At 42.9% G+C, this 18,484-nt stretch overlaps 1 protein-coding gene across 1 annotated transcript in view; it reads right to left on the bottom strand.

The window, feature by feature from the left end:
• Positions 1–11,096: 11,096 nt before the first annotated feature.
• Positions 11,097–18,484, bottom strand: part of LOC311035032 (insulin receptor substrate 1-B) — a 46,920-nt gene continuing 39,532 nt past the window's right edge. Inside the window, exon 4 of the mRNA XM_084043106.1 lies at positions 11,097–13,128. Within this exon, the coding sequence (XP_083899232.1) occupies positions 13,121–13,128 (8 nt within the window). The 3' untranslated portion in view covers positions 11,097–13,120. The remainder of the gene's footprint in view (positions 13,129–18,484) is intronic.

Genomic DNA, 18,484 nt, shown 5'->3' with positions numbered 1-18,484 from the left:
GGAAGTAAGAGATATCTCATCAAAAAGGGTGCTTCAGTCACTGACCATCATTTAAACCCTGTCCAGTCTACACGCGGTATCCGGAAATACCATGGGAGCAGTCCTGATGACGGCCAGATCAAGTTCCAGGCAAAAACCTTCATAGTACAAAGTAATTACGGCACACGTGGCGCGAAGTCGACGGACAGCAGTCCCTCTCAGAATACAGGACAACCCATTTGGAGACCGCCAAGTCACCTTTTCGGTCGCACACAGGCACTAAGCAACTCTGACAGTGAACCTGGTAGATTTGCAAACATTCAAAACAGTGGCTCCTTTGGCAGACGACCGACTGCACCCACTGGACGTGGTTCTTTCCACCAAGAGGTAGAGCCTGGAAGTCTGGTGTCTCGTGGGCTCTCACCAATAGTTAGAAAATCATCTCAGAAAAATGTTACTGCCGTCAGTCCTTTACGTCAGCCCTCCAGTCTTTCAGCATCTGGAAAGTCCAGTAATGTCCTGGAACCCAATAATCACCAAAGGAAAGTTCCTGAAACTGACTCACCAGTAGCCACTGAAAGCACTGACCTTCACTCTGAGAGCACTTTTCCAAAAGCAAATTTGCAATACTCTCCTCATTTCCTTGTTTCATCCCACAGTTCCAGTAGCTTTAAGAGTAACTCACTGCCAACTGCAGGGATGCGTTACAGTGACAATGCTGTCTCCCACAGCCATAAGCGCACAATTAAACATGCTGTGCCTCGGACCTGGCATACATCGCAGAAAGACTTGTCTCTCAATTCCCAAACAGCAGGTTACTCAGGACCCAGCAGCAATAACTTGAATCCCTTTGTTACTAAACACAATCCTAGCCCAGAGAAACAGTCGCTGTCAATCAGAAATGTCTCTCGAGGTGTCAATGAGAAACCACCACACAGAAAATCTTATCTCTTCACAGACCCTAAGACATATTCTGTCAGACATGAGACGGCTCGTATAGTCACAGGAGACAGGGAGAAAACCTCCAACAGACTGGATAGTTCTCCCTCTATATCGAGCCCCATTGCCACCCAACTTGCTCCCAAGAATAATAGGTCTCCATCTGCTTTTGGCCAGCTACAGAAAGACAGAGCCATGGAAAGTTCTTCCCCTAGCAGTGAGACACCTATAATAAGGAGCCTGGTATCCTCAACCCAACTTGGAAGATCTACAAATGGTTCCAAACCCGGAGAGTCCTCAAAAAACATCTACGGGTTCAGGGGGTTTAAATATCAGCCAAAGTGGTCTACTAGGGATGAAAGGGGAGAGCTGTCTGTTTCTTCCTCCAACAATTCAAATGGAAGGACCAACCCTTGGATATACAGCTTTGACAAGACTGTAGATGACCGTAGAATAAAAAGCACAAATGTGCATCCCTCTGGGTTTCAAAGGTATAGCTTTGGCCAGAGTGTAGTCACTACAACGCTATACCCTCTAACTGAAACAGAGAGGATGCCCACAGACTATCCTGGTGGTCATGATGCCAAAGGACATCCGAGTGCATATCACACCACGCAAACGGTAACTATGGGGAACACCAGATCTACCAGGGAATTTCAATCCAAGACACCTGTTAATGCCCCTGCATTTCTTGCATCCCAAGTTAAATCTAAGACTATTCCATTAGATGATGTACAAAATATGTCTATTTCCTCACCAAGGGCTCCGAAATTAGGCCTAAAGGGCGTCCAGCTTATAGTAACTGAGAACTACACCACTACAGGCAGTAACCCAGATGTGAGAAATCCATCCTCCAGCACTGCCGACTCTGAGCAGATAGAGGGAGCTAAAGCTTCATTCATATCAGCCACTGGAACTGACAAGAAAGACATATTCCAGCAGGGAACCGATGGTATTAAATCAAACAAACCACAGATATGGCAACGTAAAGACAGAATACATAACAGAAGATCTGAGCCCCTTTCTTTCAAATCCAATTACAGGCTATATCCAATATTTTCAAGTTCTATCCACAGAGACTCTGGTATTTTCAGGCTTGGTGGTAAAATTATTAAGACACAAGACATGTTAAAGCCTGATATGATAGGGCCAGGGGTAAAAAATGAAACATTACCCGATAGAACCAATAGAAGCTCAATCACTGATGATGGAGCTGCCACTGGTTCTGATGGCTATATTCCTTCCACTTACAAGATGGTTCAAAGTTCTACTTTAACTAAAGATGATGAAAATAATATTTTGGGATCAAGGCTCTTCAGTGACAAATGGTTCTCGAAGGGCCATCTGGTGTCTAATGAGAATGAAATGCCCCCTGGCGAACCTGAGCCAGCTCGTATTAATGCAATGACCACCATGCGTACCTTTAATGTCCAGAGCAGAGAAGACTACGAACGGCCTCCAGAGAAAGTGGCAAACACAGAATCGATCCAGCACCATGGCTATAACGGTCATAACTACAAAAATAATAACAACACATTTGCATTTTGGCGAATTCAGTCAGCTCAAAGCAATAGTGGTACCACACAGGACAAAACACATGACAGAGAACAACATGTAACCGCAGCCCTACCAACTCCCGAAGGCTCTTCCTTTGATTCTGGTTCTGCAGGGAACCACAAAGATCTTTCATATAGTACAGGATTCACCACCTCAACCCTAAACCATACAACTCCCAGTAATGGCAAACCAGTTCCAATGGCTGCCCGCCTTCTGGTGGAGCAAAACGTAACCACCAGCATGGTGAGAGGGAAACGTTTGAAGGGCAAGCGTGTCAAAGGCCAAAATAATACAAAACCCACTAACAGTACCTCGCTCATTACTAGTATCACCAGAAATGTATCCACAGTCAGGGAATCCAAATCCCCCCTTTGGTTTGAAGCTCTTCAGTACATTGATATTCTGGGAAGTGCTTCTTTTAGTGGGACCAGTACTAAAACCCAGAGAAAAAACATGACACTTGATAATGAGTCTGTTTCTAACACTGCAGCCTTAATCAATCAAGACACGAGGAATCAAGATCCTGATCAATCTCCCGGTGAAGAGGAGCATGGGGCCTCCACAGTACATTATGAAAATGTTATGATACACCATATGGAAGAGAGCAGTGGAAGTAAAGAAGTAGATTCTGAGGGTGAAATGAGAAGGAAGGAAAACAAACTGGGTACTGGAGTTGAAGTAGATGCAGACAGTGAAAGAAGAAATCAAAGTGGAAAACAAACGTCAGTTATCAGTGACGATGCCACTCTGAGACGAGGGGCGAACTCATTCTTGGAAACTGAGGAGGGAAGTGGAGAAGTGGAGGGAGTGGAAGTGGAGACGATGCATTTTTCTGATGCATTGTCAGTTATGTCCTCTGATGCCTCAATAAATACTGCATCTGAAGATTTTTCAAAAGAAATTGCCAAAGAACATTTGCTGTTAGCATCTTTGAGTCACTGAAACTATCATGTAAAGATTATTTTTGAATAGAAGACATGCTTGTAAGTACTAGAATAAAATGGTTTTGGGGAAAACATTTCTTTTGTCTGTCAAGCAGGACCATTAACCTGTTTAGTGTTAATGCCTGTATGAATATCAGGCCACTGTTTATACCCTGAAATATGTTTGGGAAAGATGGGTAATTGAAACGTAACTGTTTGCATTTGAATTAAACTATTAGGACTATAAGACTCAGTGTGTGGGGTTATCCTGGAATTGCATCTTGTTGGTGAAAACAAATCAATAAGCCTTCAAATACTTTTTTTGCTGAGATAGTCAACTTTTTGGCACTCATTGGACTGTCTTATGCAGTGAACCCAACCAGGGTACCCCAGCATAGCGAATAAGCTGCACCAATAATTATTTACGAATGCTATTTGACCAAGGTCTGGCTCATCACATTTTTACAAAATGACTTATTCCAACTGAGACCTCAATTGAAATCTACAGTTAGTCTACAAGTGAAGTCCAAATGATAGCTTTAGCTCAACAGTGTATCAAGCTTAGCTTAACACATTGACTGCCAGAATTATTTTCAAAATCTCTGTTATTCATGCCAGAGATTTTTCAATGGGAAAAAAAAAGTACTCAAGAGCCGAGATACAAAATTTTAAAGTTTTAAGTTAACAAGGAAGTGGATGAGAGTAAAGATCTTCGAAAATTCATATCTCCTTGGTCTTTGGGTCCAAAAGAAAAAAAAAAAAGTAAAAAAAAAAAAAAAAAAATTTTGAATTTTTTTTGAAAAATTAATTTTTTGCTAATATCGAATTAATTCGATCTAGGCAGGCAAGTGATGATAAGCTAATATCGAATTAATTCGATCTAGGCAGTCAATGTGTTGTTAATATCTCATCTCCTGGGCGCAATTATGAAACCAGGAATTATTCTCTGTGGGAAATCTAGAGGTTAAATGTGGTTTTCTGAGCAAAATGTTTTGCCTGGCTGGGAAAATGTGTGCAGTACTGGTTAAGAGGAAAGTAGAGGAAGAACATAGTTTTTTCTTTTTCTTTCTTTCTTTTCTTTTTCCTCTTTTTTTGATGAAATAATGTTTTTCCCATTCTTTGGGACCCCATAGCCAGACAGTGGGTATCCAGTATGCTGACAAAGACTTTCCATTCACTTTCAGAGCTTACAAAGAGGTTTTTGGCATGCTGGCCTCTGAGTAGACATGCCAGGAAATGGAAAATGTGATAGTATCTCTTCTTATGGCAGTACCAAACAAACTACAAAGAGAATGCAAGGTAAACAAGTTGTGTGGTTTGTGCTGATTGACCTCAACTATTGTTAAGCAAAGAGTTGGAAAAGGAAGCTGTAGGGCTAATAGTGGTGATCAGCATAACTAGCTAACTATTAATATCCTATTGTACACTCTTCTTCGTTGCCTTTATTTAGTGAATTTGCTAGAGGATATTGAAACAGGCCACCCATAGTGACCTGATTATGCATTTACTGTAGGCGCAGGTGTTATGTGTGCCACTAGATGGCATTAAGCGTCCATTTTATGATCACCAGGGGTGTTACAAAAGTATGTTTTAGCTCTCACTATGAAAATGTCCTGAAGTGCCATTATAAAAGAACAACATTAAACCCAAGCAGACAGGAAGATCTGCACAGTTACTCTCTGAGAGTGGATTTTACTTTGGTTAATGTTTTGTTCCAGGTTTCCGGGCCTGGATAAAGTTGTTCAAAACCCAGTATCTCACAATATAATTTATGATAGTGCACACATCCATCCAGCTATACAACCAACCAACCAACCAACCAACCAACCGGCAATCCCATTCTCTTCCAGGGTCCATTGGATTCATGCAAAGCCCAGATCACAGCTCCAAACAGGTCCATTCAGGATACTTGACCCCTGACCTTTTCCCAGCCAGCACGGCCCACCAAAATACCAGTTGTCCGCTTGCCCTCAACTGCCATTCCACAGCTACTCAGGGCCCCTGCAAGGTAGGGGGGGGGGTGGTGTCTTGAGTTGAGTGATCTGCCAATCAAAGTTAAACACATTGTACATGGGATTAAAATGGCCCCCCATTCCCCCCAGAATTCCTGTGGAATATGGAATGGTGCATGTTCCCATGGATGTCACATTAAGGGGATATAATGTAGGGAGCTTACATCTTTAGGTCCCTCAACATGCTGGAACGCATCGCATGCCTGACTGAGAACAAAGCTGAGGCGTTGACCTGCCAGCTCTTTCAAAGTCCATTCTGCAGTCTTTTGTTCTTCAGAGTGTTTGATATGTGCACTCTCTCTCTCTCTCTCCCTCCGAGTGTGTGTACTTCCTTATGATATGTGTGTGTGATAGTGTGTATAGACAGTGAGGTGTTCTCTTGCAAGGCGGCCCTCCCTCCTCCTCCTCCCACAGTGAGGGGAATTCTGTACCATGTGCCTGTGGTTTTCAGGGAGCTTTCAAGGAAAATAAAGCACATGAGGCCTCACAGCCCCCCTATTTCCCCTCCTCCTTCCCCCGCCCTCTCATTTTCTCACTCACTCCATGTGGCAGTTTTTAATGTTTTCAACCTCTCTTCTCTCACAGTCATTGGCCTAAAGCAAGCAGCAGCTAGTTTTATATGCGGCCCTGTGATGAAGACGAAACCCAAGAAATCGTGGCAATGCTTTGGGAAAATGGGAGGTGAGAGAGAGAGAGAGCGCCTGGGGGGGAGAGAACATGAGGGAGCGATAGACAGACAGACAGAGAAAGGCTTTTTGTTTGGTTAAGTAGTAAGTACACTACGTCAAAGAAGGAGGGAGGGATGGATGAAGGGGGGGGGGGGGGGGGGGTTGCCGCCGCATTTGTAGATCAAATTACTGTTCAGATCAAGCACTGGATCTATAAGGAGTTTGACCACACGCTGTATGAACTGTTGCTTCTACAATGATTAAAGTTTGCCCGTACAATTCTGGAGGAAGAACAAAAGAGGATTCCTACTCTACATATCACATACGGGAAGCAGAGGCCCCTTATTGTTTAGACTACTTTCTGTAGTCCTTTGTGATTCAAATGGTTTTATTGGCTTGGGTTAGGATGGGTTTACTTACAGTAGTAGTTAAGTTGAAATTGCTTCTTAAGTTACTCATATACGGTAAATTGTAAGAGCACAGCAGGAGAAAGATGACTGCTGAGATATTCAATCTGTGGGTTTCATTCATGGATGGATCTCTGTTGAGTGTCCCATTCAATAGTACTGTATACTACTACTACTCACCCTCTCTTTCTTAAAGGCACAGTAAGTGATACGTTTTGTTAAAATAAGTGTTAAATTGCTATTTCTGATAGCAGTGAGTGTTATAGTGTTTGTTCCGTAGAGCTCTCCCTGTCTCTCCAGCTCTTTAGTACCGAACAGAAAATGCGCTTTCAGATCGGGATACCAGTTCTAACCGATCCGGAGAGAGAACTCATACAGGATACAGTATAAACAAGTCAAATTGGAAGTGATATGACACAAAGAAGTGAGCAGACAAAATTGGACCTGGAACATTACAAAATTGAAGCTGATAAATGGGAACTCTCTCCTGATCGGCTGAAATTGCCAACCCACCTGAAAATGTATTTTCTTTTCATTAAAGACCTGGAGACGGGGAGACCCCTGTTATTGACCAAGAACGCTATATACCTATTGAACTACCTTTAAGCCTGATTTAAACTTAACGTGCATAAAAAACATCTGATCTGCAATCTCACCGTGCTGCAGCTATGTCTTAAAGATCTGCTATTTTCAGTGCGTAGCCTATCTTCTTTTCACATCACTGCTCATTCCCACCCAGTCACCGCTATACTTGGAGAAGTGTGAATGATGGGAAGGAAGTCGTTCAGAACACAAAATATGTCCACATTCCCACATCTGGCTTGGGAGCTGCAGCTATTTCCGTGTCCAACACACAGCCAACTTCCTGTGGCCTGTGCCAGACAGGAAGTCATAAAGACAGGAAGACTTCCTGTATTGTTGCCAACATGCCGCAGTGTACATGCTCCATAGGGCTAGGTTCAGTGATGCAATCACAATGAAAATAACTCTCTAGTCTAAGCCTTTCCCAGGCCAAGAATTATATAGGCCAAAAGATAGACGTGACCTGTGATTTACACTCCCCTCACATCCGACATGGCAAGCCACTCACTTTCTCTCTCTCAGTGGCATGCACGCACGCATGCACAGTAAGTAATTTTAAATGCACTGAATTAGATGTTTTGAGTGATGATAGTTTAGGATGAAATGCATGCCACCATGTGAGTATATTTGCATAATCTATCTAATGAGTTAAATGTAAATGTTCATATAACAAAAAAAAAACACCTGTTTTCTCTTTGGTGTTTGCAGGAATCTGGGAGTGCACGTGCCGCTGTGTGCGTTCGTGTGTGTGTGTGCGTGCATGCATGCATGCATGCATGCGTGTTTGATCTGTTTGGGAGTGAATGATTCAGTACTGCAGCAGACACCTTTGTTGCTGGGTGTACAGCTGGAGCTTAAAGGTTGCTCACACTCACACGCACGCACTCACACACACACGCACGCAAGAAAACACACATGCATGCATGCACGCATGCACATAGACACACACAGACACACACACATACACACACACACAGACACATACATTATCACACACACGCAGTAAGCACAGTAAGCACTGGCTCTGAGCCTCTGCAACAAACCCACCTGTTGGCCTGGGGCCACTGCATGTCCATCTCTCCGTCTGGTCTGAACCCAGTGTCCCCTCCTCTTGGCTTCCACCCAGCTTCCCATCTCTCTCTTTCTTTCTTTCTTTCTTCCTCACTCTGTCGTCTTGACTAGAGATGTGGCCTGCCGCAGAGGAGGCGGGTATTGTCCACCACGACTGTCACCACGACAACCGAGATGGCAGCTGCGCCTAAACCCATTCACCTCGTCTCCGCCTCTCCTCCACTCTTCACACATCTCTCCGTTTTTCTGCTCATTCCTCTGTAGGTCCATCACATTGAATAGGAGCTCCTGTGAGGCTCTGATGTGGGGTTTCCTAATTCATGTGGCGTCACCTGTTCACAATAACCGTGGAATGTAAAGAGCAGGGTTACCAAACCCAGAGTACAAGGGGTAGTTTGTCTTTCCTAGTTCCAGTTATTTATAGTGGAAAAGATCCTTCCCTCACCTCAGGGAGAGTTCATGTTAAGGTTGGAGGGCTCACTTTATTTTAACTTGGCACAAAACGACCCATTCATGAATGGCAACTTCCTTTAGTAATGTCCATATAATGGGGGAACTGGGCAAGTAAACCTGGCAAATCTGAAGCTCAGCTTCAGACGTGTGACCTGAGTGAAAAAGAACCGGCTGTTAAGTAAATGAGAACAGGTATCGGGTTAAGTTTCAGTGCCCTTCAGGAGTGGGTGTGGGGGCTTCTCACTGCCACAGCTTTCGCACCACAGGTGGTTCAGTTTTTGTCTACACTGACCTATTTCTTTTTTTTTCCATGACAGAGAAAGTGAGAGAAGGCTATGTGTCTGATTCTCATGCAGGTGCAGTACAGGCGGGTGTCTCTGTGTAGCCTGTGTGTGTGTGTGTGTGTGTGTGTGTGTGCGCGTGCGTGCGTGTGTGTGTGTGTGTGTAGATTCCCATTCCTATTCATTCCAATGGAGCCTCAGTGCCTCACCATCACACCCACATGGCATTGAGTTACCTTGCCATCTGTTGAGACAGAGAAGACGATACAACAAGATCCCAGTATGGACTCAATTAGAGCCTGTTTACTTTGTCATATGACTGTGCCACTCCTTTCAAAATAATTAATTTTCTGTGAGTGACAGTCATATGTCAACATATACATTCATCTTTTAGCTAAAAGATTTATCCTGCCAACAAAAGCTTATCTAATTAAATTGAATTGTGACAAAGCTGTTGCAGTGGGGTGTCAGACGAAGGCAGATAACTAGAGAGAGAGAGGGGGGGGCTGACAGCTCACCCTCGGAGCAGCAGTTGGTCAAATTACCGTAAGACGGGTGATTAACTCCGCTGGCCACCCGCCACCCTGACAATAAGCGATCTTATCAGTGGGAGTGGTGATAGTGAGTCAACATGGATCAAAAAGGCTTTGCGGGTAAAACTGTCTGTGATCAAATGGTTTTCTCTTCCACTGTGATGACATCTGTGCACTGTGGTCACAGCCTTTATGAATGTGTGTTTGTGTGTGAAAGCCAAGGATAGTGTCAGAGTGTGTTATGCAAACGTGCACGCTGGCAATTAGGAGTCTTATGAAGTGGTGTCTTCTGGCATTCTCTCTCTGTCAGTAGTGCAACTGTTTGTTTTTACTGTCCCAGTCTGTCGCATTTCATACAAATCCATCCTCAACTCCCCATTATTTCACATTAAAAAGGAAACTTTGTTCTCTGTCCCAGAAATAAGAAACCACAACTCCTTTTGTTGTTTGACTTTCTTTTAGTCATTTTTCTTTTTCATTTTCTTCCTCAAGCAACAAAATTTTAAATTGTCTACACATCATGGGCAAATGTCACACATTTTCTCCCCATTCATAGCCTTCCTATCCTAAGATGGAAGAGTAGGGGAAATAAAGACAGATAAAACACTTGTGGCACAGCAGTGTTTTCCTGCCCAATTAAAGAACAACTCTCATCTCGTTGCGCTGGGAAACAAAACCAAACAAACAGAACATCATTACAGCCCAGAAATCCCCTGTGCCTAAGCTCTCCCAAACAAAACTTCATTCGATACATTGTTACAACTCTCAAATCTCATGTTAACACTACCGCGTGTTGTGTCGGGACAGGCTGAGGCTGGTCTGGAGCAGCCATTGGTGACACTAGATTATGCTAGAGTAGACCATTGATTGAGTGACAAATGACAGGGTTCAAAGCTCAGTTCATTAGATGATCTCCATTTACTGAAGGGACAGCTAAGTGGCCGGATAACAATGACCGCCGTCAGGGTTTTTAAAGCATCTAATCCCTCCATGTCTGTTTCTTGTGCGCTTTTCATTCAAATTCCTGGAGTGCTCAGTCTCTGTGGTTGGCTGAGGACTGACTGACACATTTGTCTGGTTTCCAGGCTAGAGGACTGACAAGTCATAACAACAGATGACCATTTCAAAGAGAATGTATCAAACGTCATGATATGCTGGCCCACATGAGTGTGTATTGTGAATGTCACTGCTTGTGTGCCCTGTCACTCAAACGAGCCCCGGGTTGAATAACCTCACACAGTGAGGTTGAAGTCCAATCTTTTTTCGTTATTTTTTCCACTTCTGCATTAGGAACCATTAGGGGCAATTCTAACCACAGATCTCAATCTGCTAGCAATAAAGCGGCATTGTTACGTTACGCTCCAGGCTCCAATAGTCATGTGACGTGGGTAAGAAAGTTCATGAGGCACCCAAGGCAGACAAACACATGAGAACACGCTGGGACTGCGCATTATGCATGTATTCTGGGAAAAAAAGAACTGGGACTAAATTGCTGTTTTCCCCTGGTATGCAGAAAAATACGGAGTGTTAATTTAACTGACAGTGTAAACATGGACCCTTACTGGTCCACGTTTACACGTTCAGAGATAAATTAACTCAGATTTCACTGTGCGGTCTTCCTTCTGTCCATGCATTTCATTAAATCCATCTGTCAGAGAGGTAAATTCATAGCAAACTAAAGCAGAAGCGAGTCATCATGATAGTGTTTATCTCAAAGTTATCATCACATAAGCGGACTCTGCCAATTGCAAAATGTCAGTTTTTCCCCCTGCAAAAGAAAACAATAGGAGAGCAGGCAAGGTTACATTTTGCAAAATGACAAAATAAACAAAGCAATACATCTTGAGACTTGAGAACTGAAGGTTGCCTTTTGTGGTGCCGTCGGAGAGGTTCACAACATAGTCATTTCTCTAGGCTTTCGTCATATTTTGGCACAGGTGGCCCTGCGATTGAATCCTCCATCATCGGCATAGCAAAACAGCACACACACAAAAACCTTTCCAATGAGGGTCTTTGTTGTTTGTTGGTGGTCAAGTCTTCTCATGGGTCATTGTCATATCAACAAACATCATTGAGGGGGTAATTTTACAGAACTGTACAGAGGCTACAGACAAAATATAGACACAAAAATAGAGTTATATATTCTGCCAGAACAGCCCTAATAAGTGCTAGCTGCTAAGAAGAATGAAAATAACAGAAACAGACGAATTAAGACGGACAGGCACTTAAGTGCTAATGCATAGCAGAGAAGATTAAAATGAGAGTCAAGGGAGAGAACGGAGAGAGAGAGAGAGAGAGAGTAGATGAGAAGTTGCCCTGTAACCACGCTGGCAGTTAAAACATGCCAGGTTTGGGATCAATTCACTTTCAAATCAACCAATCAGGAAGTGGATTTTACCCCAAATTAAAAAATGTAAAACCTTTGAACTTGCGAATGCAGTAAATGAAAAAAATCTTAATTAACAAAAGAATAGCAGGTACATGTAACATTTGGAATGAATTGAACTTAAGTTTCAAGTGACCCCAAACCTGGTGTGCAAGCAGCACAACCGCTACTGAGACGGAGGTTGTCAATGCTGGCTTTTGCAAAGCATTATCATGGCTATAGTTAGGATCTAGATCCTGTGCTGTGTGCACTGCACATTAGCATCCTGAGACAATGGGGATTAAGAAGCATGCAACTGTCTGGAGCTATAAACGCTAATAGGATTGCTTAGCTCCATATGAGGGTCTCGCCCTGAGCTGTAGTGAACAGGACGGGCAATTGACCCCCTGGCACAATATGAATATGTTCATTTGACATGTGAGTGCCTTTCATTTCCAATGTGCATTTAATACTGACTGTGTATGGCTATATTACCAGCACCAAAAAGTGTATCCACTGTAAAGTGTCAGGTTGGTATGTTTGTGGGCAGAAAGAAAGAACAAAAAGAGTCAAAGAAAGGGAAAACCACGGGGGCAAACAGTGTCAAGCGATGAGCAGGCAGCTAACACAAGCTATGCTAGTCATAGTTCTCACAGTAAGGCCAGCTGGTTGCTAGTATATTATCATCATTATCATTAGCAATGTGTCTCATACCAGTGCTATCCTCTGTACCGATTCAATCTGCAGCGGCATCATTCTTTACTACTTCAAAAAAAAGCACAAAAAAGCTTCAGTTAGTTTATGCTAAGAAGAAATTTTCTGTAAAATGGCTACAATTTGAAAATGAGGCACTTTTGAGCAGAAATATATGTAGTTCTATATATTTTCTTTATCGTACTCTACATATTCAGCCATCGTTGGGCTTCTTATCAGTTGAACGTTTTTCTTCTCTTTCTGGGATCAGAATTATTACCGTCTCCCAGTTGACGGCTGTTTTTCGTACCCCTCTGATCTTGCATGTCCACACCTCACGGAGTGAGGAGTTGTTAAAAATAACCAAAACATTTTAAATCATTTGGCACACATCCCCATTGGTTGATATAACCAATAAACATGACAGCTAAAAAAGAGAAAGGAAAAAGGAAAAGAGCAGTCCATCTTTTCCCTCTTTACAAAGTGCTTCGGGGTGGGGCTGGGTAGGCGGGGGTGGCTGTCCGGTCCAACTCCTGTCTCCTTGATGTGGTCACACAACAGATGAGGAGGAGCTACAGCATGGAGCTCTAGCAGAGTAGTACCAGATTGTAGTTCATATTTTCTTTTTGTGACAGATCCAAGGACAGGGCTCCGATATCAACACTCTGATAAAGAAAGAGAGAGAGGGAGGGAGGGAGGGAGAGAGAGAATAATCAGTTAGACATGCAGTAAATAATAGCTTGATAGGAAAACCCAACATAATATTATGACATTTGCTGTCTCCTCTGCTTAACGGTCAATTCTATTATCTCGTATGTAAGATATCCATGTCTGCTTATGAGTCTGGAGCACTGTGACCAATAGAGGGAGGGAAACAAAAGAAATGCATGATAGAGCCAAACATGGTGGGAGGAGAAAGCACAGTTTCAAACAGGACAAATCAGATGAAGGGGAAAGTGAGGACACCCACTGCTGCAGGCTTCAAGTCAAAATGTGTGTTTGTGTGCGTGTGTTTCTTAGAGTGTGCATGTGCCACCAGGGAATAAGGTAACACAGGGATGCAGAAAATAGCATGTCAGGTTTTTCGGGCAACTGCTTTGCGTCACATTATGTAACCGAGCATGCAGACCATTAGGAAAAGGTCATTATTGCAATAACACAAAGAGTTGTGATTTTCACCAGCACACACGCACACACACATGCACACGCACGCAGATGCACGCACGCACGCACGCACACACACATACAAACAAACAAACAAACACACACGCACGTGTCTTTGTTATATAGAACAGTGTGTACTTTTGGTAAAGGGGTTGGAGGGTGGGACTGAGACTTGAGGATACATGCGCTATAGAGTGGAGTGCAGAACACTTGCTTTACATCAACCAATCATCAGACTCCTCCAAACAGACCAATAACGATCCTAATATATTTGTTTCATATCAGGGTCACAGTGAATATTATTACTACGCATTATTTTTCTTTCATACCTGCAGGAGGCACCTAATGTAATGCTAAAGCTACAGGAAAACCAATTGCTGGAAGGGCTGAATTAATTGATTAAACACATAAATGGTGCGATTTAGAGGTAGTAATTAAATCAGGATCCAGGTTACCGTGCGTCTATTACTTTAAATACCCTTTAATAGGACATATCCTGCAGGTCAAGTCTGACAGGCGCCTTTGCAAAAAAGGCACCGCAGCTTGTAAACAAGTCATTACCAGTCAAGCAATTCAACACGCAGAGAGCTAGCATGGCGGCCCAGTTGAGGAAGAGCGCTCCCCCAAGTCGCCGCCGTCCTTAAAAATTCCCCAGCCCTGCTCAGCTCTCTAATTGTACAGGGCTACTCTATATTTACAACCCTCCCTCGCTCCGTTTTCCCTTCTTTCTTTCTGGTGCAGTGGGCTATATTTAGTGCCCCCCCCCCCAGCACAGACGGTGCCTGCCAGCCCGTCCAAGCCCTGATGGCCTAGAGAGCGCAGCACATATGCAGCGTGGCCGCTCATTCTGCCTGAAGACGGCAACACAAACAACCAGGTGAAAATGCAGTAAAGGAGACGGGCTGGACCTGTGCGAGAAGTGCACAGCAATGGACTTGGACGTGTGAATACAAACACAAACACAAGCACGCACGCAGCAGCACATGCAGAAACATGTGCACAGAAAAAAAATGATATTATAGGGTTGACATTCGCTTGATGCCTGCATTGCTTTCCAAAACAAAACAAAAAAGGCAAAAATACATGGAAATATGAATGAAAATCATTAGCCAGGATCAGGCCATGGTCAGCAAGTGCATCAGTGCTCTGATGTCTGTGTGCCTACACACACAGACACAAACACACATGCACGTGCTCGCTCTCTCACACACACACACACACACACACACACACACACACACACACACACACACACTCCTGCACCCACACATGAGACCCTGTTGTGTGCAGTCAGACAGGAAATGGTTCCTCTACTTCTATCCAATCGAATCAGATATCCTTACTTTCTGTCGCACGTCTCCTTCCCTCTTTTCTTCCCGACCGCTTCTCAAACAATCTCATTCATTTCATTGTGTTGTTTCCTAATCGATATAATAATGGCAGGGGTAGAGACACTGTGTGTATGTGCATGTGTCTGTGTGTGAGTGTGCGAGCGTGACATGCAAGGGTGCATGTCTGTCCCAAGGCTCTCTAACTCAAGAGGGCAGACAAGGCTATCTGCCTCTGCAGCCTGTGTGTAGCCAATAAACGGTTCCCTTGCCATCCGATTGTGTGTGTGTGTGTGTGTGTGTGTGTGTGTGTGTGTGTGTGTGTGTGTGTGTGTGTGCGCGCGCTTTTGTGTCTGGAACAGTGGGGAGAGATAGTCTACTCCAGTCTGTGCGATGTCTCAATCTACTGCTCTATAAAAGTGAAAGCCACCCTGTTCTCTCTGGTTGTAAATGGAGTCTGTCATTTTGGAACGACACAAAAGCTGCTCTCCACAAGACATGACTCACTCTGACCGTTGGTCACTTGGTCTGTCAGTCAGTCTGAGTGGATCCGACGTTTCTATTTCTTGTTTCTTGTTCACTTTCAGCCATGAGACGGTGTTTATTAGAATGTAGCACACTGCAAAATCCTGAGTGTTGACTGAATGATGAGAGCGCAAAAACTCACCCATGCGGGTCCAGTTTTACATTCAGCATTTTGAAGTGCAGTGGATAAAAGAAGGCAACTAGTAAACAGAAGCAGAAGAGTTGACATTACTGTTGATGGATGACAGATGAGGTCAGAGTAGAGGGAACAATCCATGGCATATTCTGCCAACATTGCGTAAAAAAAAAGAAGATTGTTTTTTTTTGTGACCAAATTTGTATCGAAAAAAAAGGAAGAAAACCTTTTATTAACACAAAGTTCAATTTTCAGCTACTGATAGCCTGGACCATTTCTTAGCACAATCATGCATTTGCGCAAGGTTTCAGGGCGATCACAGCCCCACCATGGGGCATGTAACTTCATACGTTGAAGTTAAATATTTCATAAAACATACTACATTATACAATACTGTATGAGTTTCAGAAGTTCTCAAGTAATGATACTCGATATAGGCTACCTCATACGCTTTCAGTTCAAATACAAGCATGGCAATTACTATAAGTGACGTTACCAACGTTTCACCGCAGCAAACAATAGCAAGAGCTCTTTTACAATAGTAGTCTGCATTTCCCTTCAAGCGGACAAGTGTGTAGAATGAAAAACCGGACAACGGGGAAACTTGAGCCGGATTTGACCCGCCATACAAACTTGGGAGTACGTTGATTGAATGTTGGCAGTCGTCACTGCCAGGACACCCCCTGCGTCTGGGCATTTCATTTCTCCAAGAGATGCCAGGAAGTCAATCGGTCATGAACATACAGTACAGTAGAATCATCCCAGTAATGTAGCAAACTCGCCTGATTTAATTGCATTTCCTTATGTAATGAATTGCGCGGGGCCAATACACTCGCTACCAAGTGAGTCTTAATTAGAAAACATACATCCAACTCATTTGAGTGGACATGTTAATGTTCAACTATTCATGAGAGAAGAAGCCATTTAACCACACGGACACCCATCCCTATCCTCGGTCCTAATAGGCGAACATTCAGCAAAAATACAACACGCTCACAAATACAACGTTGTGAGCTTGTAGAGGAGCTATTTTCGGTGAAGATTTTTGGTGTAGAGGGGAAAAAAGGACTGAGCCAAGGATAGACCTCTGGTGGACCACGGTCAACTAAGACCATAGGGTTTAAGTGGTTAAGAAACTTTGTTTTTGAACGTAGCAGCTCTTGAAGAGACTCTCTTGTCCTGTAAAGGAACTTTCACATTAGTCTCCCATATGAGATTAGTTTGTGCATTTCATCATGCCAGTCGATCTCCGACCACATTGAGTCTGTTGCAACCAGCTTTCAAAAATGATTCTTCAACATATTTATGCGCCGTCAAACTCAATTTGCTGAGCTGAGCTGCATGAAAAGAACTCGCTTAAATGTCTTCATATACTTTGTTTTGCTAACTTGTCTTTGCACTTCATGCTTGTGTTTTACCTGTTTTTCTTACTTCTCTTACATATGCATGTTCTACTAATTTGATGCACTTTGACTTATACACAGTTGAATTCACTGAATTGTGGATGTCAACAATGCACAGTTACTGGTTATGTACTGTATCTACTAAGATGGAACAAAGGCAGGTAATGGCTAATAGCACAGACACTAATGAGAACCACAGAGTGCCTTAGTATCTACTACTCTGGCACTCACCCGACAAATTACATACAGTGTTTGGGGGATTTTGGAGAGTCCTAGTGTCAGGGACCGAGTTGGTCGGAAGGAGAGACACAGGGAAAACTTTGTTGGTTTTAAAAACATTGTTCTCTTTTTTTATTTATTTTTCTTTCTTTTCTTTTTTCGTTGTTGAAAATAAATGGTTTAACAAAACAAATGTGCTCAACACAAAGGAAATTAAACTAAATAACTAAACAGAAACTGGACAAACAACACAACTGAGCTGAAAACTGAACTAACCAGAATGACACAGGAGGTGGACATTTATAGGGACGGGTCAGACCACTGTTAATACAAAAGGGGGAAAAGACAAAGACTACAATTGAAACGCACACTCAAAACCCCTGCCCCACCCCATGGTACAGAGGGACTGTGGTGCAGTCCAATTTCTCCAATTAGCTGTAGATCTGGAGCAGCTGATCCCCATTGCTTTGGCCAGCCCATCATGGCCATGTATGTTAGTCAGCACCTCCCACAGAACTGGTAACTCAAAGAAACTCAGTCAAATCAAATCCAAATAAACTCATAGAAAAACAAACAATAAATTATGTAATTTCAACTTGTTAATGTCCAGCTTAAAATAAACACACTAAATATATAAACCCAAAGGAAGAGTTACCATACATTATAGTCTATGTGTGGCTGCTGAGTCAGCCATCACACCTAGCCAAACTAATGATTTGACCCGTTATTTTGTTAAAAAGTGCAAAATCTATTCTAATCAATTTGAAAACCTTTTTTTCAAATTCTTGAAAACGTTTGAACTTTTGTCAGCTATAATGATACACCCAAAATAGGGTGGTTAAGAATCAGGGCACATCGGCTGCATAATTGCCGACACTGATGTCGTTAAAACAGAAGCTAAATAATGGCCAATACATCAGCCAGACCAATATATTGGTCTACTGAGTAGTAGACGTTAGTACACTGTTCGCCCCTGCTGGGTTGGTTATGCACAGTGGTGGAAAAAGTACTCAAATTCTTTACTTAAGTAAAAGTACCAATAATGCAATATACAAAATACTCTGTTACAAGTAAAAGTCCAGAATTAAAAATGTACTTGAGTAAAAGTACAAAAGTATTGGCATCAAATTGTACTTAAAGTACCAAGTAAAAGTACTAAAATATTTGAAAATAGACGCGTTGTGAGCTTGTAGATCGGCTATTTTCAAATAGTCTAGGTATAAAATAGGGCTAAAGTGGTTAATGT

This window comes from Gymnoscopelus microlampas (assembly GCF_963454915.1).
Source record: "Gymnoscopelus microlampas genome assembly, chromosome: 19".
In the NCBI taxonomy this organism is placed as follows: Eukaryota; Metazoa; Chordata; class Actinopteri; order Myctophiformes; family Myctophidae; genus Gymnoscopelus; species Gymnoscopelus microlampas.
This window is presented reverse-complemented; position numbering and strand designations above follow the sequence as displayed.